We start from the raw sequence: 21,108 nt of genomic DNA on the forward strand, positions 1-21,108 counted from the left end.
CACACAATTGCACAGGCAAAGCTTTACTGAGGGTGGAGGAGGAAGAGCTTCTGTTGGAGCCTTGACTGAAGGAAGTTAACAACTGGTTGAGGGAAAAGGAGAGGGAGAGGGAGAGAGACAGACGGACAGACAGATAGACAGAGAGGCCAAGCTGCTTCTCATGGAACAGAGAACAACAGGTGTGTATTGATTCCTTGGAGTGACAAGGTCTCACTATGTAGTTCAGGCTGGCCTTGAATTCACAGCAATCCTCCTGCCTCAGCCTCCCCTGTGCTTGGATTATGGGGGTCCACCACCATGCCCAGCTGTAGCATAGTCTTAAACAAAACATTTCTTAAACGATGAACATGGCTATGTGCATAGTTGAGCAAAATCTCACTCAAGGGTTAAGACAGCAAAGGAGACAGACACAACATTAAGATGGTGATGCCAAGCCTTTTATCCAATTTTAGCTAGCCAGCAGGTTTCTGCAGGCCCAATTAAAGAGTCAGTGTTCTCTGCAAAAATGGCTTTCAGGTCCCCAGGAAGTAACCCAGGCAGCTGTTAGTATAAACTCAAAGGTCAGAGATGCTATCTAGGGCAAAGCAAGTGGGAAACTAAGGATGCATTGTCCAGCTATGTGACCTTCAGAATTCATGATTTTTAAATTGATCATGAAAAAGAGAGGTTAGAGGGTTTATTTAGTTTTTTTGGGGGGGGGTGTAACAATTTCTCATTTCATGCAAACATTCTTCATTTGTGGTTTTATTGGTGTCTCCTGAAAGGTCTGTCAAAACATGCTTTGCGTAAGAGTCAGGATTCAAATCCAAGTCTGGCTGCCTCCAGAGTTTGACTGTCTTAAGACTGCTGTTTTAATTAGGGCTGCTATCACAAATTACAGTGGTACCTTGGTTCATGAATTCTGTTCTCTCTACGATTCTGGTTGCAAACTGAACTGGACGAGAACCAAATGATATTATTTGGGGATAAATAAAAATGGAAGTGGAAGATTGAACTATCACCTTTCTTTGATTCTTAGATATTACCCACTCTAAGTCACAGTATTTATTTATTTGTTTATTTGGTTTTTTCCAGTGTCAGGAATTGAACTCAGGACCTTGCACTTGCTGGGCAGGGTTGGTGCCACTGAGCTAAATCCCGGCCCCTCCATAGTATTTATTTAATGACAATAGTTTCCAGAAATCGAGAAATGCCTCCACATACATGTGTATATGAATTATAAGTGGAAGCCTGATAAACATGGATACAAATGCATCTGAGAATTGACACAACAATGAATTGAACTTTAAGACTTCAGAGTTCATAGAGACACCTAGTCTTAGTCATTCTGCAGCTTTGGATTTTTTTCCCATTATGATAACTACAGCATTGTTATTAATAGTAACCACCAAGAGTAAACACCCAATGATAAATGCTACATGATATAGTTGTTGATTTTAAAGAGTTTGGTTTGCTGGGAGACAGGTGAAACATTGCCAGGTCATTTTTGTGCTTAGTGCTCTTCACTGGGTGCTGACTCAAGAGTTCACCTCCCATCCCTACCCCTTGGATGACAGGCAGCATTAGCCAGTTAATCTCAAGGCAAAGGCCTAAGAAAGACTTTTGCAGCAGGATAATTGGCCTATTTACTTGCTCCCTTCCATTTAGCCCAGCTAATCCAACCCCAGCCTCTGGCTGGCCAGGTGTTGAGCTGCCTTGAGGGGATAGGCTACAATAGTTAATGTATTACACACATCCATAAAAGATTAAAGATTAGCTCTGTTTTAGCTGAACTGTAACTGTCTATTTGGGTTTCTCTCCTCTCAGGCTGTCTGGTGAAGTCAGTGTTGTTTTTTGTCTGAGGATAATTAACCTACTGGGTCTCAGGTTTCCTGGATGAGGCCCTTTGACAACCCCCCCTTTAGTGCCACTTGCTGGGTGCCAGGCTCTGGGATAAGCACTTTCTGTGAATCTGTATCACTCATTTACCCCTCCCACAGGCCCTCGGAGGTGGAGGAGGCATTCTCTTAATCTCCTAGCTGCCAGAACTCTGAGTCTCCTATGTGGTATGCAGTAATTGGGAGTAGAAGGTTTTATTTCTGGTCCTCTAAGACCCCATTGCCATTAACTTCTTCCTTGGGTCAAAGGGTCATATGCCATTATCTATACCATTAACCCAAATATTTTCATGGGAGACTACAATCCAGAAGAGATAGAAAACTCTAAGAAGACTTGTGGAGGAAACAGGACATCATATTGACTAACAAACTAGGGCTTAGGGTTTAAAATGGGCTCCGAAGTCAGGCTGCTTGGGGTAAAATCCCATCTTTGTATAAACCTGGGCAAGTTAGTTCCTTTCTCTGCATCTTGTGTCATCTCTCTGGTGAGGAGACTATCAGTACTCCCCTTTAGGATTGTTATGAACATGGACGGATACACTTGGAAAATTGTAAGGCACATGGCAATTTTAACCATTTCCACTATTATTATGGGATTTGGACTGTGCTAACACAGACTTTTAACAAATGGGTTAACATTTGGACTCAACTACATACTGTCTATGTGGACTTGGACCCATTGCTTAATTTCCTGAGCTTGTTTCTTAATCTGTAAAACAGGGAGATTATCCACTTGACAGAGTAGAGGGTACTAGATGCACTTGGCCTGTGTTCCCAAATGCTGCTTTCAAGGAGTTCAGCTGGGGAGACAGGAGGTAAGCATCAGGAAGGAAACTAATGAGAAGAACACTATAAGGAGAATTGACATACTCTCTGTATGGACGCACCACGACCAATTGTCGCATGTGATTCAGTCAGCACTTACTGTGTGCCTGCTGTAGGTTAATTGCTCTGGGCTTTTGGAGTACAAGAATAAGGCAGGCCTGGGATATAGCTTAGCCCTAAAGTGCCTGCCTAGTGTGTATGAGGCCCTGGGTTCCATCTACAGCACCACCAAAGGCAAAAAAAAAACCAACTAGGGAAGCCTTGACAGAGTTCATATTCTAATGATAAAATATATACTGGTTATGGAAGAAATAATGTGGGAAATATTTATGGTATGATATTAAATTAAAAAGTCAGTTATAAAATCATCTGTATAATATGATTTTTAACTAGATAGGTTCTGCAAAACATCTATATCCAAAGGAAGAAAAACAAAACACTCTAATGCTAACAATAATTGTCTTTGGTGCATGGGACCAGATATTATTTTATTCTTCCTTCTTTTTTTTTTTTTTTTGGTACTGGGGACTGAACTTGGGACTTTGCACTTGTGAAGCTGGCAGCGGCACCACTGAGCTAAATCTCCGGCCCCCTTCATTTTTCTCTGTTTTCCATTTTTTTTGTTTTGTTTTGTTTGGTGGTAGGGATTTAATCCAGGGCCTCTGCACTCCATTAGCGAGCTATATCCCTAGATCTATTTTACAAATTTTTGATGAATATTTGTTACTAAAAAAGAGAAGAAAAACAAACTTGAAGTGGGTGTCGTAGCACACATTTGTGATTCCTGCTACTCAGGAGGCTGAGGCAGGAATACAGAAAGGTTTTTTTCTTTTTAATTTGGTATTGAAAGTTTGAGCCCAGTTTGGGGAATTTAGCTAGACCCTGATTCAAAATAAAAAATAAAGCCTTACGTGATAGTGCCAGCCTTTGATCCCAACGCTTAAGAGGGTGAGGTGGGAGGATTGCCATGAGGCCGAGGCTAGATTGGACTATATAACAAGATCGTCTCAAAATAAACTAAATATAAATAAATAAATAAATAAATAAGGACTAAGGATATAGCTCAGAGATCAATTCCCAGTACCACCAAAAAACAAAAACAAAATAAGCAAAAAACCCCCCAAAACTTGAAACAAAGCAAACAGATGAATAGATAAACAAATTGTAACATGTTCTTGCAGTGGAAAACTACTCAGCAATAAAAAAACTACTGATATCACCAGCCTGGCAAGCACAAGGTCCTGAATTCGATCCCCGTAACAACAACAACAAAACAAAACTACTAATATACATAACAAGATAGACCAATCTAAAAAAATCTAAGTGAGCTGGGCACGGTGGCCCACACCTGTAATCTCAGCACTTGGGAGACTGAGGCAGGAGGATCATCATGAGTTTGAGGCCAGCCTGAGCTACACAGTGAGTTCAAGACCAGGCTGAATGGCATAGCAAGACTCTGTCTAAAAAAACAAAAACAGGGCCAGGGATTTAGCTCAGTGGTTCCACCACCTGCCTCAAAAGTGCAGGGTCCTGAGTTCAATCCCTGGTACCAACAAACAAACAAACAAAATCTAAATGAAAGCAGTCAAACACAAAAGAATTTGGAATTTATGATTTCATTTATATGATGTTCTAGGACAGAAAAAATGAATCTATAATAAGAAAAACCAGATCTGTACTTGCCATGGGTAAGTAATGGGTGGATTGGTTGCACAGAGAACTTTTTTTTTTGGTACCAGGGATTGAACTTGGATCCTTGCACTGGTGGAGCAGGCAGCAGAACCACTGGGCTAAATCCCTGGCTGAGAAATTTTTGAAAAAGTGCAAATGTTCTGTATCTTGATTGTGGTGGTATTTGGGTGTGTATACTGAAAACTGTTTAAACTGCACATTTAAATGGGTATATTTTAATTGTATGGAAACATATGCCTTGTTCATTGTCTGTTGCTGTAATAATGCATGTGCCAGGCCCTGTGTTCTAGCCCCAGACTTGCAATCCCCCACCCACCCAAGGCTGGGTACTTTATAAAGAAAAGAGGTTTATTAAGCTCACAGTTCTAATTTTAGTGTATCTGCTGCCAAAATGAACACAAGCTTGCAGTTCTAGAGGCTTACAGTCAAGATTAGGTGGCCCGACCTGTTTGGCCTTTGATGAGGGGCCCCTTGACTGTGTGTGACACAGTGGAGCACAAGTGAGATGGAAGCCAGAGAGATTCAAGGACCAGGCTTGCTCTGTGTATACCAACAAGCTCTCCCAGGAGCCAGGGGACTGCATTAGTCCTTTCCAATGGTGGTGCCCAAATAAACCACAAATTCTCTAGCGGGCCCCATCTCTTAAAGGTTCCATCACCTTCAATGCCACCAGACTGAGGACCAAGATCTCAGCACATGAACTTTTAGGGCACACACTCAAATCATATCCAAATCAGACCAGTACAAATTTATTAAAATAATGAAAAAATTTACAGTTGTTTTTCTGGTTACAAGAGAATTGTATGTTCAACAATTGTAAGAAATTCTAATATTTTAGAAGAAAGTTCTATTATTTATGAAAAAATATTTTCTCCATTTTGAGATATTGGAAAGTCACTGTGATTCTAAGTACAATGTTTAATATCCCATAAATATTAGCAAATAAACAGAGTATGAGAGAAAACTCCATTTGGAAGAAGAGAAGAGTGAATAGAGTATCCAGAAATCCCAGCTTTTTACAGAAATCCAGTAGAAACCCTGCAGAGCATAAGGTTGTGTGGTATGGCAGGACAGGTGTACGACTCTTGTGAGACCCCACAAGGGGAGAGAAATGAGAACAGAAGGCTAGAGGCGCTAATAAGGAATTTCCCCAATGGGCTTTCTGCTTGCTCTTAGTGTTCACTCCTCCCATTTAAACGGAGGGAAAGAGTAAGAAGGTGGCAATGACAAATATGATAATGGCAGAGAAAAGCTGATAATGAAAGAGGATGTAGGCACAGTACACTTGGCAAGGACTAAGCCAACAAGGGAAATAATCCCCTCTATTGTTGTCCTTCCTCCTTGGCTAATGTACTGTGGACTGATCCTTCCTATTTGTCCTTAGTGAGTAGAATTATCTCAGTCAGCAACTATATGTCATGAACCCCTAGAAAGACCTACATTTGGCATTATTTGTGAATGCAAAAGCAGTTGCAGACTCAGGTCCCAGCCCCCAGTATGGTGGGAAAAACAGAGACTGTAATAACTCTGTAATAGTTCACACATGCATAGCACTCCACAGCTCCCCAAGCACTTCCCATCCTTCATTCCAGTGTCTTCTCCACCATCAGGGCTGTGAGATAAGAAAAGAGCAGTGTGGCAAAGGGTAAGAGACAAACAACCTAGGATGAGATGCCAGCTCCACCTCCTTATGCTGAGTGACCTCAAGCAATGACACCCTCCTCTCTGACCTCTGTGAAGCTAAAAAGCAAATGCAGATGATGGACCTACTGCAGTGGGATGGTCTGGGATGGAGCTGCTGGTATTACGGCCATCCTAATTTTTGAGATATGGACATGGCTCTGTGGAAATCATGAAAATGTTATAAGGGAGAGCTGCTGCTTGCTGGAAAATCTCCAAGGAGAAAGAATTCCTCATCGCTGTCATCTGCTCTTTGCCCAGGGGAAGCTAAAAAAAAAAAAAAATAGAATTGTGCAGAGAACAAAGACCATGTTCAAGGAGTGACTTAGGAAAAAAACCTTCTGACCTAAAATCACAGGTCCATCAAGTTTAACGTGAGGGAACCCTTAATAATCTTTTGCCAGCTCCCTATCACCCACACCACAGGACAGATGGAGAAACCAAGGCCCACAGAACACAAGAGACTTCCCCAAATGACTCAGCATGATGAGCCCTGAATGATAGCTACATTTCTGGCTTGCTATTTCCTTCTGAAGACTTCTTTAGTGGAAGAGATTTGGGGTGGATTCCTGACCCTGCACTAACCAACTGTGTGACTTTGGTAAGTGATGTGACTTCTCTGATCCTCAGTATCTGTACTTTTAAAATAAAATAATACCAGCTATAGTGGCACACACCTGTAATCCCAGCACTTGGGAAGTTGAGGCAGGGGGATTCCCGAGAGTTTGAGGCTAGCCTGGGCTGCATAGGAAGTTCAGGGCCAGAACTACATAGTGAGACCCTATCTCAAAAAAACACAAAACAAAACAAATCAAAACAAACAAAACCCATCTACCTTATTAGTGTGGTATAATGATTAAATTATATAGTGCTTGTATAGAGCACAATAATTTAAACATGCATTACAGTTCCCATTTTATAGATGAGGAACTGAGGCTTGTCACAACTTCCTTTGGCTCAGGATTGTACCTCAGGTCAGAGAGAAGCCCTAGAAGAATTTAAAGAAACCTCTGGATGAGAATTGGGTGGCCACAGGTGAGCCAAACTCTCCTTGCATCTGTCACAGGGAGCTGCCTTTCTATCTAGTTCAATAAAGACACCAGCCACCTGGTGACCTTCCTTGCTCTGGCTGCCTGATGCACAAACAAGTTGTGAAACAACTGGGGCAGTGACTCAGCCCAGAGGCCTGCTCGGCTGGTTACAGCCAGCAGGCTGAAACTGTTTGGTTGAGCCTTGAAAAGACATCGTGTCTAATAAACATGTTGCTCGTCAAAGCCCTGATGAGGTTGCCATGCACAGTCTGTGAACTCGGTCCTTCAAGCGTCATGGGTGACTGAACTGGGGTGCCAGAGTTGTCTATGTCTCCTGCTTCTTATTCAAGTCTAACAACCCTCTAGGCCAATGCTTTGGAAGAGGTGAATGCATGAGAGGCTGGCAGCTCCCCTTGCCCCAGGGAAAGCTTGGTATGGTGACCAGGGTCTGGGTTAGGCATCCATATTCTGCAGAGCTGAGTTCTAAAGACAGCCCTGGCTGTCTTTGTGGCTCAGGGCAAGTGATTTAGCCCTCTAAATTTGAACTTCCTTATTCTATAAAATTCCCGTCTTACATTTTACAAGCAAATTTGTCTTTTATCCCAATTGAGAAAAGGGCAAATTCCACCTCCACTAGGGTAGAGTAGGGACTTGGTGAGGGCTCAGTGACCCTGCACAGAGAACCTTCACATTGACCTGGGCCCCCAGAGACCACAGGACGAAGGAAACACCAAGCACTTCAGCTACTCCCAGGGCCAGCAGCTCAGCAGACCTGTGCTGTGTGTATTCCACTATGGAAAGGCCTTGTGAAGAATTTAAAAGTAACTTGCAGAAGGGCCAGGGATGTAGCTCAGTGGCGCTGTGCCTGCCTGGCAAGCACAAGGTCCTGAGTTCGATCCCTGGGTGGCACATACCTATAATCTCAGCTACTCAGGAAGCTGAGGTAAGAGGATTGCAAGTTCAAACCAGCCTGGGCAATTTAGCAAGATCCTATCTTGAAATAAAATATAAAAGACCTGGGGTTGTAGCTCAGTGCTCCCTGGGTTCAATCGCTAGTACCACAGACAAACAAATAAAACTCATGGGATAAAAGAGGTAAAAGATGTAAATTTTCATTCAAGAAGAAAAAAAAAGATGTAAATTTTCTGAAACATGAAAATCCATAAATTAATATTAGATTCATTTCCCAAAAATCTATCCCTCCCCCTACTCAAAGGAAATTTCCCCTCCCGCTAAAGGCCTGTATGGTAGTGGCACATTTCCCCTTGCCTAGAAAGCATATCAGTGGCTGCTTAGGTATGGAAGGATAGAAGGGTTGGAAGCTTATGGATAAGAGGTATGAGATTTCTTTTTGGGGTAATGAAAATATTTTAACATTGATTGTGGCGATGGTTGCACAAGTATATTCTAACAACCAGTGAAATGTACACTTGTCTGAAATGTGAATTATAGCTCAATGAAAGGGTTAACAAATAATACAGAGAACTAACATTTAGCTCATCTAAACACTTGCCAGAGTCTGGTATGATGTCACACACTTGTACTCCCAGCTATTTGGAAGGCTGAGGCAGGAAGTTCACTTGAGCCCCAGAGTTGGAGGCCAGCACAGGCAACATAGTGAGATTCTATCTCAAAAAAGAAACTAATTGAATTGGGCACGATGGCACACACCTGTAATCCCAGCACAGGAAGCTGAAGCAGGAGTTCAAGGCCAGCCTTGGCTGTATAATCAGTTCAAGGCTAACCTGATCCTTGAAAGATCCTGTCTCAAGAAACTGAAACAAAAAACTGAACCAACTAGTTAAGAAAATATTTGCCAGTATTGAGGTACAATTCATGTCTCTTCTTACTTAATTCTGAAATAATAACTAACATTAGCACTTGCTACATACATATTAAAATAAATAAATTTTATTTATTTATTTAAAATTGATAGTTACTGTAATTATTGCTTTGAATATCTCTCTCTCTCTTTTTTTTTTTGGTACCGGGGATCAAACTTGGGTCCCTGTGCTTGCGCAGTAGGCAGCAAAACCACTGAGTTAAATCCCCAGCCCCTGAATATCTCTCATTTTCAATTGACTCTTTCTGTGATAAACTTTGTAAAAATTTTTATTTATTTAAAAAAATTTTTATTAGTACCTAATAATTACATTTATTTATTTATTTATTTTTGATACTAGGGATTGAACTCGGATCCTTGCGCTTGCTCAGCAGGCAGTGAAACCACTGAGCTAAATCCCCTGCCCAATAATTACATTTATTATAGAGAGTTGGAACATGTTCATAACACATCTCAATTCTTTTTACTTAGGGTTGTTTCTGCATTCTCTACTCTGTTCCATTGACCTACATGTCTGTTTTTGCCAGTACCGTGATGGGTTTTTCTTGTTATTGTTGTTGTTTGTTTGGTTGGTTTTGGTATTTTGAGACAGGGCCTTGCTATGTACTTGAGGGTGGCCTTGAACTCATTATGTAGTCTGATCTTGAACTCACAGCAATCCTGCCTCAGCTTCCCAAGTGCTGGGGTTACGGGCATGCAGCACCATGTCTGGCCCATGGTGTTTTTACCACTATAGCTTTGTGATATAACTTGAAGTCTGGGATTGTGATGCCTCCTACTTTGCTTTTGTTGTATAAGATTGCTTTTGCTATTCGGGGTCTCTGCTGGTTCCATATGAATTTTAGGATTTTTTTTTCTAGCTCTGTGAGGAATACTGTTGGTATTTTAATTGGGATTGCATTAAATCTATATATCAGTTTTGATTGTATGGCCATTTATTTATTTATTTTGGTACCAGGGATGGAACTCATGACCTTTCACTTGCAAGGCAGGTGTAGTGCCACTGAGTGAAATCCCTGGCCCTGTATGGCCATTTTGACAATAGTGGCTCTGCCTATTCAGAAATAGGGGATATCTTTCCATTTTCTGATGTCCATTTTGGTCTCCTTTTTCAGCGTTCTATAGTTTTTGTTTGTTTGTTTTTGTTGTTGTTGTTCTTTTCAGACTGGGTCTCACTATGTAGTTCAGGCTGGCCTTGAACTCACTATGTAGCCCAGACTGGGTTCAAAGTGCTGGGATTACAGGCATGCATCACCACACCTGGCTATAGTTTTCATTATAGAGGTCTTTGAGCTCCTTTAGTAGGTTAAGCCCTAAGTATTTAAATTTTCTTGAAGCTATTGTGAATAGTATTGTTTTCTAATTTCTTTCTTAGTGGATTCATTATTGGTATACAGGAGCACCATGGATTATTTTTTTAATGGTAAGAGATGTTTATTGATTGATTGATTGTATTTTTTTGGTACCAGGGATCGAACTCAGGACCTTGCACTTGCAAGGCAAGCGGCGGAACCACTGAGCTAAATCCCTGGCCCAGAGAACTTTATTTTGATAAAAATGTCTTTTTATGTTGGCCCCTCCTCCCACCACTAAAGAGCATCTTCAGAGGTAAAAAGTAATGCATTTATTTAGATTTATTTATTTGCATTTATTTAGATGTACTCTTCTTAGGCAACTTGAACTTCTTCCACCTTCATAGCACCACTCAGTAATTGTCACTTTTCGTCTTCTCTTTGAACACCTTTTTCAGAAGACTCCGCATTACTGCCTGTTTCTGCTTTTCTGTCCTCTCCAATGACAAGGTCCAGTGTATCTCCTACTTTTACCATTCTGCTTTTCTTCCATAATTTTTCCCCATTCAGTCTGAGATCACTTTTGTAAAATGGATCTTCCACTTGGTTCCTCCCAATATCTAGGCCTGACTTCAGGATAATATCGAACCGAAAAGACCGAACCACCTTCTCCAGGTCCTTGTAGTCTTTGACCTTGGTGGGGTCATCTTCAAGCTTCTCTTCCTGGTCACTTCTCTCACTGTAGTCACTCTCCTCATCAGAATCTTCTTCACTTACTTTTTGCCGAGTTTTGTTAGAGGACTTTTTAGAGCTTATATTACTTTTGAGTCTTATAAAAAAACGGAAAAATATATTCTGGAGATACTAAAAGCCCTGGGAATCTCAGAGAGAAAATATTATGGAAAAGTGTTTTATAATCTGATGCTTTTAACTTGGTACTTGAAAAATATAAATATTGATTATAGGAAGCACAGAGTCTCTGTGAAGATGTCCCTTGAAGTACACCCCAGAGTCCAATCCAGGCTTCTGGCTTTTAAAAAATACCGGTGAACAATCTGACACTGGTCATAGCCATGGTGCATCCAACCTGTGGGTCAGGCAGCCAGGGCCTCAGCACCATCAATTTTTATGTGTTGATCTTATATCCTGCAGGCATAATTTTAAAGCATTTTACATATATTGATTCTTTTAATCCCTATATGAACCTAAAGATTCAATTATTATCCATTTTAAGATAAAGAAACTGGGATATGGAGAGGCTAAATAAGTTGCCTGGGGTCACCCAGCTTGCAAGTGGTAGAACTAGGATTTTAACTCAGGTCATTGGACTTCTGAGTCCAAGATCTTCACCATTTTGCCTGCGATTATACTAACCTTGGGAGATGGCCCCATAACCTGGCTGATTGGATCCGCAGAATTTTCCATTTCCTATCTCTAGTCTTTTGCAAGGGTCAACTGCACTTTCTGTACTTTCAAAAAAGATTTTCCTTTGTAGTTTAAAGCTGAGCAGGTTTCTGCTACTTATACCCAAAAGAGCCAAAAAGGATCTAAATTTAGAAAAGAGCAAATTCCACCCACACTAGGATAGACTACAAACTTCCTGAGGACTTGGGGACCAGAGAGCCCCTATCATCTGGGGCCCCCAGAGATCACAGGATGAAGAAAACATGTAGCACTTCAGCTTCTCCCAGGGCCAGCAGCTCAGCAGCCTTTGTTGTGTGTATTCCACTGTGTAAGGGCCTTGTGGCTATTTTTTAAATAAAACATAACTTGTGGATTTTTTGTTTGTTTGTTGTTTTTTGAAGCAGGGTCTCATTTTGTAGTTTAGGTTGACCTTGAACTCAGCCATCCTCCTGCCTTAGCCTCTCAACTGCTGGGATTACAGGTGTGTGCACCACCACGCCTGGCATGTGTGGATTTTTAAAATAAATACAATTACTAAAGTTCATTTATAGGTAATAAAATATTCTGATTAAAATCCTGAGCCCTGCACTCCGGAAAAGTGTGGTGTTGTTTTTTTAAAACTAAATATACAGCTTCCATACAAACCAGAAATTGCAATCCCAAGCATGGATCTCAGAAAAATGGAGATTTTATGTTAAGATCCAAATCTGTGTAAGAATTTTGGGGCAGCTTTATTGGTGGTAGCTGAAACTTAGCAACTGCCCAGCCAACATTCAGTAGCTGAATGGTTAAACAAACAATGCTATATCTTGGGAATGGCACTCAGCATGGAATACTACTCCACAATGAAATATTAACACTGCAACAATCTGGGTCAACTTCTCAAAAATTACACTGGGTGAAAAAAGCCAATCTCAAAAGGTTATAGACTATATGATTCATGTATATAAAAATTCTTAAAATGGCTAGGTATGGTGGTGCACGCCTGTAATCCCAGCACTCGGGAGGCTGAAGCAGGAGGATCTCTTCAAGTCTGGGGCCAGCCTGGGCTACATAATGAGTTCAAGGCCAGCCTGAACTACATGGTAAGACCCTGTCTCAAAACATAAATTAAGGAAATATTTTAAACAGCCATGTTTCTATCACTTTTAACAATTGGATCAATTTCTATGTTTTTATATGCAAGTATAAAAAAAACAACCACAATGAAGTATTACTCCAAATGCACAAGGACGTCTATAATAATTAAGAAGGCTTTAACAAGTACATGGATGCTTGAATCCTATGGTACAAGGCAGGGTTTTTTTCTTCTCTTACAGATAAGGCCACGTTGTAAATGGAAATTTCAGAGAGGACAAAAGAAAACTGCAATCTGCCTCTCTCTGAGGTGCTGGCCTTTGGGAGAAGCTGAATGTCCTCAGCCTCCTCCTCAGTCTGTGGTTGCTAGGGGCCCTGGGTGCCAAGGTCTGAGCAATAGGCTCAGAGGTCACCAAGCACTCAGGAAATCCTAGTCTACCCTAGCATAGGTAGAATTTGCCCTATTTTGAATCAGGGCCCTTTTGCCCCCTTTGCATATAAGTAACAGAAAATTGCCAGCTTTAACCTAAATTTTTTTGTGTGTGTGTGTGTGGTACCGGAGATCGAACTCGGGTCCTTGCGCTTGTGCAGCAGGGTGCGAAACCACTGAACTAAATCCCTAGCCCCCTAACCTAAATTTTTTAAAAAGAAAATAAGTGAGGGTGAAGATGTGGAAAAAAATGGGACCTTTCTACATTGCTGGTGGGAATGCCAAATGGTCAGTCTCCATGGAAACCAAAGGTTAATCAGAGAATCACCATTTAACCTTGAAATTCCACATTTACGTATCTATCCAAAATAATTGAAATAAGAAGCTCAAACAAATACTTGTACCTGCAAGTTTATAGCAGCACAATTCACAAGAGCCCAAATGTCCATCAAAGATGATGAGATAAACAAATTGCAGTATCTACATGGAATGGAATATTATTCAGTCATGGAAAGGAATGAAAGACTGATCTATTCTGGATGAAACAAAACAAAATTATGCTACGTGAAAGGAACCACACACAAAAAATATCTATTATATGATTTTATTTATATGAGACAGAATAGATAAATCCACAGAGATAAAATGCAAATTGTTGATTCCCAGTGGCTGAGGGGAGGAGAGTGTGGTAGAAACTATTTAATGGGTAAGGAAAGGACTATCATTGGAGTGATGGAAATCGGAAGTTTTGGAAGAAGATAGAGGTGGTAATAGTGTGGCATTAAGAATGTACTGAAGGGCCCGGGATTTAGCTCAGTGGTTTCACTGTCTGCTGTGCAAGCACAAGGACCTGAGTTTGATCCCCGGTACCAAAAAAAAAAAAAAGAATGTACTGAAGACCATAGAACTTTAAAATGGGTAATTGTACATTATGTAAATTTTACCTCAATAAATTATTGAACTTTTTTTTCTTCTTTTTGAGATAGGATCTTTTTTTCTTTTTTGGTACCGGGAATTGAACTTGGGTCCTTGTGCTTTCGAGGCAGGCACTGGAACCACTGAGCTAAATCCCAGGCCCTTGAGATAAGATCTTGCTACATAGTTCAGGCTGGACTTGAACTCAACTATGTAGCCTAGGCTAGCCTTGAACTTTCAGTGATCCTCCAACCTCTGCCCCCGCCCCCCCCAGTGCTGGGATTACAGGCATGCACCACCATGCTCAGCTTTCAATACATTATTTTTATTTTTTTAAATTTTATTTTATTTGGTACTGGGGATCAAACTCGGGACCTTGCACTTGCAAGGCAGGCACTGGAACCACTGAGCTAAATCCCCAGGCCTCAATAAATTATTTTTTAAAAGTCTCAAAATTACCATATTAATTCTGAGATTGTGGCTCATGCCTGTAATCCCCAGCACTCCAGGAGGCTGAGGCAGGAGAATCACAAGTTCAAGTCCAGCCTTGGTGACTTAGTGATTTAGCGAGAACCTGTTTCAAAATAAAAAATAAAGATGGGCTGGAGATGTAGCTCAGTGCAAAGGCCTTGTGTTCAATCCCAAGTATTGAAAAAAAAAAAGTCTGAGGTCAAGAAGCCCTAGAAATTGGTAATTTCAGTAGCTCAAAGATTTAATCAAGAATCTAAACTTTTTCTATCTCTTGTTTTTGCATTTTTAGCATTTTTAGCATTTTCCTCTTTCATGTTTGAAAGATGGTTGTCTTGTTTCCAAGCACTGCCTGAGGACATAATCACATCTACCTGTCTCATACTGTCTCTCTATTTTTTGTGGTACTGGGAATTTAACCCAGGTCCTTTACTCTGAGCCACATTGCCAGCCCCATTTTATGTTATGTTATGTTATGACAAATTCTCACTAATTTTCCCAGTGTGGCTTTGCATTTGCAGTCTTCCTGCCTCAGTCTCCCCAGTAGATGACAGATTTGTACCGCAATCCCTGCCCCCAACCTTGCTCTCTCTCTTTTGCCTCAAACTTGCTATGTAGGTCAGGCTGGCATTGAATTTGCAACCTTACTGCCTCAACCTCCTGAAATTATAATCTCAGCCTGATGTGAGTGTTATAGGCATGCACCACCACATTCAGCTTCTCTCTTTCTTTTAAGTTAAAGGTTTTTTGCTGGACATGGTAGCACACATCTATAATTGCAGCACTTGGGAGGAGTTTGAGGCAAGCCTGGACTACACAGAGAGACCCTGGCTTCAAAAAAAAAAAAAAAGTTTTTTTGAGAAATAATTCATATACCATACAATTCACCCATTAAGATGTACAAGTTGACTGGGGTCAGCTCACTGGTGGAGTGTGCTTGCCTTAGCAGGCATGACGCCCCGGATTCAATCTCTAGTACTGCAAAATTAAAACAAAAACAAATATGATTATGGGCACATCTCTGGCTGGTTGTGCTACCTTATTTGGTGTTCCTGGTGTTGGTTGGGGTTAGCCGCTCTCTCTGAGAACGGATTACCCATGAGCATGCCCTCCTGGCTGATACACTGGGTGTGAAACAAGTAATTGTTGGTGGTAACAAGATGAAGTCCACTGAGCCAACCTAGAGCCAAAAGAGATAGGAAAAAATCATAAAGAAAGTCAGTTCCTACATTCAGATAATTGGCTACAATTCTGACACAGTCGCTTTTGCACCGTTTTTGGAATGCTGACAACATGCTGGAGTCCAGGGCTAACAAGCACTGGTTCAGGGAGGAAAGTCACCCATGAAGATGGCAATGACAGTGGAGCCACACTGCTGGCCACTTTGGATTGCAGCTGTCCACCAACTCGTCCACAGGACAGGCCCTCACATCTGCCCCTCCCGGCTATGTACAGAATTGGTGGTATGGTCCTGTCCCTGTGGGCTGAGTGGAGACTGTGCTCTCGCCTTACTTTGTTTTATTGAGATGGGAGTCCCACTGTGTTGCCCAGGCTTGTCTTGAACTCACAGGCTCTAGTGATCCTCCCACCTCAGCCTCTCAAGTAGCCAGAGCTGTCACTGGCTAGCATGGGTCTGTCTTTAGTCACAGATAAGATGGAAATCAGACAGACTGGTACTTCAGCCACTTCTCCATTGCTGACAACTGACATGTTTGCCCATCCTCTTCTTCATGCCCTATAAAAGGAGGGATCCAGCCAGACACGGCACATGCCTGTAATCCCAGCCCTTGGAAGGCTGAGGCAGGAGGAGCTCTGTGAGTTCAAGTGCAGTTTGGGCTACATTTTGAGTTCAAGTTCAGCCTGGACTACACAGCTAGACCTTGTTTCCAAAAAAATAAATAAGAAAGGATCCCAGAATGGCCCACCAAGCTACTACCAATCAGCTGAAGGTTCTTTTGCTCAGTTTGTATGAAATCACAAACAGGCAAAGTGTACCTCATGTAGTGTTAACAGCCCTGAGCTCTGAATGCCTGTGACTCTCAGCTCTGAGTGTTTGTGGCCCTCCTTGCTGCTCAGACACAGCAACAACTGACAGACCTTGGGGACTCTTCTGGCCATTTGAGATGGCAGCTCCTCAAAAGTCTCTTGCTCTCTATTACAGCTTAGATCGGGAGTGACCCCCAAAACTCTTATGGGCTCAGAGGTGGGGCTTTTGGAGGGTGATTACATCATGGGGGCCCTGTATTAATCAGTGGATACCTCCACTGGTGAGTTCAGCAGCTGAGTGCTGTTGGTAGGTGGGGCCTGGTGGGAAGAGGGTTCATTGAGGCCTGACTAAAAGGATGTGTTCTTGTTCTTGGCTCCTCCCTTCTCTTAGTGCTTCCTGGTCTCCATGAGGTGAGCAGCTTTCTTCCACCAGACCCTTCTCCCATGCTGTTTCTTCCCTGGAGTCAGCCAACCATGGACTGAAAACATGAATCAATAAATAACTGAAAATAAACCTTTCCTCCTTCAAGTTCCAGGTGTTGGGTACTTTGCGTCAGAGACTAGAAAGTGACTAAGACCTCTCCATCATTTTCTGGCTGCCAGCTGCCTTCAGTGCTATGAGACTGGGGCACTGGCTGCTTTCAGCACCAGTGACCTTTGATGTTACCAGGTCTTATGACCCAAGACAGCGGTCACAAATCCTGTCTAGGGTCAGGGATTTAGTTCAGTGGTGCTGCCATCTGCCTCACAAGTGCAAGCTCCTGAGTTCAATCCCCGGTACAAAAAAAGAAATATGCTATCCAAAAGAGGCTTTATTAGAATTTATGCTGTAACATAAAAAGGAACAATGAAGGCATGGACCGACTAAGAGTACAGAGGAAGTTGCTCATGTAGGGAAAAAAAAGGCGCGCTTGTGCCTGGGCAGTGTTAGGCTTTCTAGTCAGTTGTGGGTGGGAGAAGAGCTCCTTGTAGGCCCCGCTGAGAATGGCTGCAGGGGGGTGGGGTTATGCAGGGCGCAGTCACTTGGGATGGTGCTGCCGCCAAGGCTTGAGGTAGCCAAAGCAAATGTCTTCCCGAGCAGCTGTGGGGTGCCTGATATAGCCAGAGCTGGCTGCTAGGTGTTTGGAGCAGCTGTGGAAAAGAAAAATAAAAAGAAATAAAAAAATATCTCTCAGGGAGCATCCAGCCCTTCTCTCCTGTCTCAGAGACACAGGCGTGTCTAGCAAGACTGGTGTCCTCACACCCAGCAGGGTGGTCACCTTTGCTGGAAGCAATAGCCCTACTCAGGTAGTCTGATGAACCACACCAGTAAGCTTTGAGTGAAGCTCTTCCAGGGGAAAATGTAGGCTTTGATGCCAAAATGTCTGTCAAAGATGTTCGTCACGACAGCATGCTGGAGGCAGCAGCAACGATCTACCTGCTTGGGGGATTCTCCTGTACCATCCACGCCACACCTGCGCTGGCCGGGGCCTGTGCAGGATCGCCACACAGCTCAGACTGCTTGCAAGTTTGCTGAGCTGAAGGAAAAGACTGATCACTGTTCTGATAAGGAGCTGAAAGATGCTTTCAAATGCTTGAAATCTGTTGATGCTGCCATTGTTGATATGGCTCCTGGCAAGGCCATGTGTGTCATGAGCTCCTGACTTCTTTCCTCTGGGTCCTCATGCTGTTCATGGTGTGAGACAGACAACTGCTGTGGGTATGATCAAAGCAGCGTACAAGTAGGCTGCTGGGGCTGGCAGGGTCAGAAAGCTCAGAAGGCTAAATGACTATTGTCCTAATACCTTATATCATCCCTTATGAGCTGTATAGAAGACTGGTCTAGACTATTTGTCTCAATCGACTATTTAAGTTTAATAGGAAAAGCTGGGCACGGTGGCACACACCTGTAATCCCAGCACTCAGGAGGCTAGGGCAGGAGGATCACCAAGTGTTTGAGGCCAGCCTGGGTTACATAGCAAGACCCTGTTTAAAAAAAAAAAAGTTTAATAGGAAAATACTGATTAATGGTAACAATGTATCACAAAACCTTCAGAAGGAAAGGAGAATAGTTTTTGTACTCTCTCTCTCTCTGTGTAGCAGATTTAAATTATTAGTTTGAAAAAAACATTGAGCCAGGCATGATAGTGCAAGCTTGTAATCTCAGCACTTGGGAGGCTGAGGCAGGAGTATCACTACGAGTTCGAGGCCAGCCTGAATTACATAGTGAGATCCTGTATCAAACAAACAAACAAACAAACAAGAAATAAAAGGAGAGGTGGGAAGTTTAGAATGTAGCACAAAAAATAAAATAAAATAAATCTGGGCTACATAGTGAGAACTTGTCTCAAAAAACATGCCAGGCAAGGTGGTGTGCTGGGGATCAAAACTAGGGCCTCTTGTACATTAGGCAAATACTCTGCCAGCTGAGCTACATTCCCCCTCTGGTGTTTACTGTTGCTGTTGCTTAATTGAGACAGGGTCTCCCTATGTATTCCAGGCTGGCCTTGAACTCATGGTGGCCTCAAGCTCCCAAGTCCTGGGAGTACAGGCCTGCACTACCACTTCTAGCCTCTGTTTTTTTTTTTTAATTTTTTTTTGTCTGTTTGTTTTTGAGATAAATCTTATAAAGTCCCCTAGGCTGGTCTCAGGAATGTACCACCGTGCCTGGCTCAAAAATCAGTACTTTTTTTTTTTTTCGGTACTTGGGATCGAACTCAGGACCTTGTGCTTGCAATGTAGGCCAGGTGCCACTAAGCTAAATCCCCAGTCCCTAAAATCAGTACTTTTTAATAGACACAACTTGACCTAAAAATTTGTCGGAGAATTTTGAGACATTAAAGTAAAGTTTAATGAGAGAAAAAAAAATTACTTATATTATACTCAGAGCTGAGCAATCATCACCACAATCAACTATACAACACTTTTTTTTTTTTTTTTGGTACAAACAAAGCAGGAGGCGGAACCACTGAGCTAAATCCCCAGCCCCAAGTATACAACACTTTTAAGACCCCAGAAGGAAATGTAGCACCGTTAGCTGTCATGTCCTAGCTTCCCAATTTTCACCCCAGCACCAGCAACACCGAATATACTTTCTGTCTCTAGTCTGCCTATTCTGGACATTCCATACAAATGGAATCACAATATCCAGCCTTTTGTGACTGGCTCCTTTCACTTAGCATAATGTTTTCAAAGTTCATTCATGTTCTAAAATGTACCACTACCTCATTCCTTTATACATTATTTCTGAATCGGGCTGGGGATTTAGCTCAGTGGTTCTGGCACCTGCCTCAGAAGCACAAGGTCCTGAGTTCGATCCCCAGTACCAAAAAAAAACCCCAACACACACATTATTTCTGAATCATCTTTTATTATCCAGATATACCATGTTTTCTTTATCCATTTGTCAGTTGGTGGGCATTTGGGTGGTTTTCACTTTTTGGCATTTTATGCATAATACTTATGTGAATGTTTTTGTATTAGTTTTCTTTTTTTGGTACTGGGGATCGAACTCAGGTCCTTGCGCTTGCGAGGCAGGCGATGGAACCACTGGGCTAAATCCCCGGCCCTGTATTAGTTTTTGTATCAACAGATGTTTTCATTTCTCTTGGGTACAACTGATGCCTAAGAGTAGAATTGCTGGGAAGCTGACATTTTGAGGAACTGCCAGGCTATTTTCCAAAGCAGTTGTATCATTTTATTTTCTCACAGCAGTATGTGTCATGAGGGTGCCAATTCCTTGATATCTTTTTTAGTTGTGGTGGAGGTGATGCATGTGTGTGTGTGTGTGTGTGTGTGTGTGTGTGTATGTGTGTGCGTGCATGCATCTGCATGTATGCAAGCACGCTGGGGATCGAAGCCACCATCTTCTGCATGCTAGTCAAGTAAGTAGTCTACCACTGAGCAACACCCTTTGACCATCCCAACACCCCCACCGTTTTTGTGTGTGTGGTACTGGGGACTGAACCCAGGGCTTTTGCATTGAGCTATATCTCTAGCCCTTTTTATTTATTTCAAGACAGGGTCTTGCTAAGTCAATTAATGGTCCAGGCTAGGTTCAAACTTACTAACCTCCTGCCTCAGCCTCCCACAGTGCTGGGATTACAGGCATTGTCATCAAGCCCAGCTCCATCCCTAACCCCCTTTATTTTGAAACAAGAAGGAAACCTTTTCCCATATACCCCCTCCTTTTCTTTTTCTTTTATTGATTGTTTGATTGATTGATTGATTGACTGGTTGATTGACTGATTGGAGATAGGATCTCACTGTGTAACCCAGCTGGCCTTGAACTCACCAGTCTCTGGTCTCACCCTCGACAGTGGGCATGTGCCACCACACTCTCTTTCCCCTCCTTTCTGATCAGCCAGTACTAGAGCACAGGACTGCACTTGTACAAATCACTCACATTACCATAACTGGCTTAGATTTCTTCACTAAACTCTCAATACCTTGCGTGAAATGTAAATACCTAAACACACTTGAGGTTCAGTGAACAAGGAAGAAAGGGAAAACAGATTTGGGGTAGGTAACAATATTCTGTTACAATGTCTTTCTAGCCTTTTTCTTATAGACATATAAATGTAATTTTTATTTTTATTGCTGGTGCTGG

At 42.2% G+C, this 21,108-nt stretch overlaps 1 protein-coding gene, 1 long non-coding RNA gene and 1 pseudogene across 2 annotated transcripts in view; 1 reads left to right on the plus strand and 2 right to left on the minus strand.

Moving 5' to 3' along the window:
- The first annotated feature begins 4,005 nt into the window (after nucleotides 1–4,005).
- On the plus strand, nucleotides 4,006–17,455 carry LOC147827234 (uncharacterized). The gene is made up of 4 exons (XR_015452761.1): nucleotides 4,006–4,390; nucleotides 6,005–6,675; nucleotides 10,418–10,556; nucleotides 16,912–17,455. It is a non-coding gene; the product is annotated as an uncharacterized LOC147827234 (long non-coding RNA).
- LOC147827235 (mitochondrial transcription rescue factor 1 pseudogene) lies at nucleotides 10,547–15,255 on the minus strand (annotated as a pseudogene).
- The window catches only part of Sesn2 (sestrin 2), a 40,300-nt gene continuing 34,608 nt past the window's right edge, over nucleotides 15,417–21,108 (minus strand). The window contains exon 10 of the mRNA XM_021263172.2: nucleotides 15,417–15,714. Coding sequence (XP_021118831.1) covers nucleotides 15,574–15,714 — 141 coding nt within the window. The 3' untranslated portion in view covers nucleotides 15,417–15,573. The remainder of the gene's footprint in view (nucleotides 15,715–21,108) is intronic.

This window comes from Heterocephalus glaber, unplaced genomic scaffold (genome assembly GCF_053883595.1).
Source record: "Heterocephalus glaber isolate CG9 unplaced genomic scaffold, H.glaber_assembly_v1.0 deba00001452, whole genome shotgun sequence".
Lineage (NCBI taxonomy): Eukaryota > Metazoa > Chordata > Mammalia > Rodentia > Bathyergidae > Heterocephalus > Heterocephalus glaber.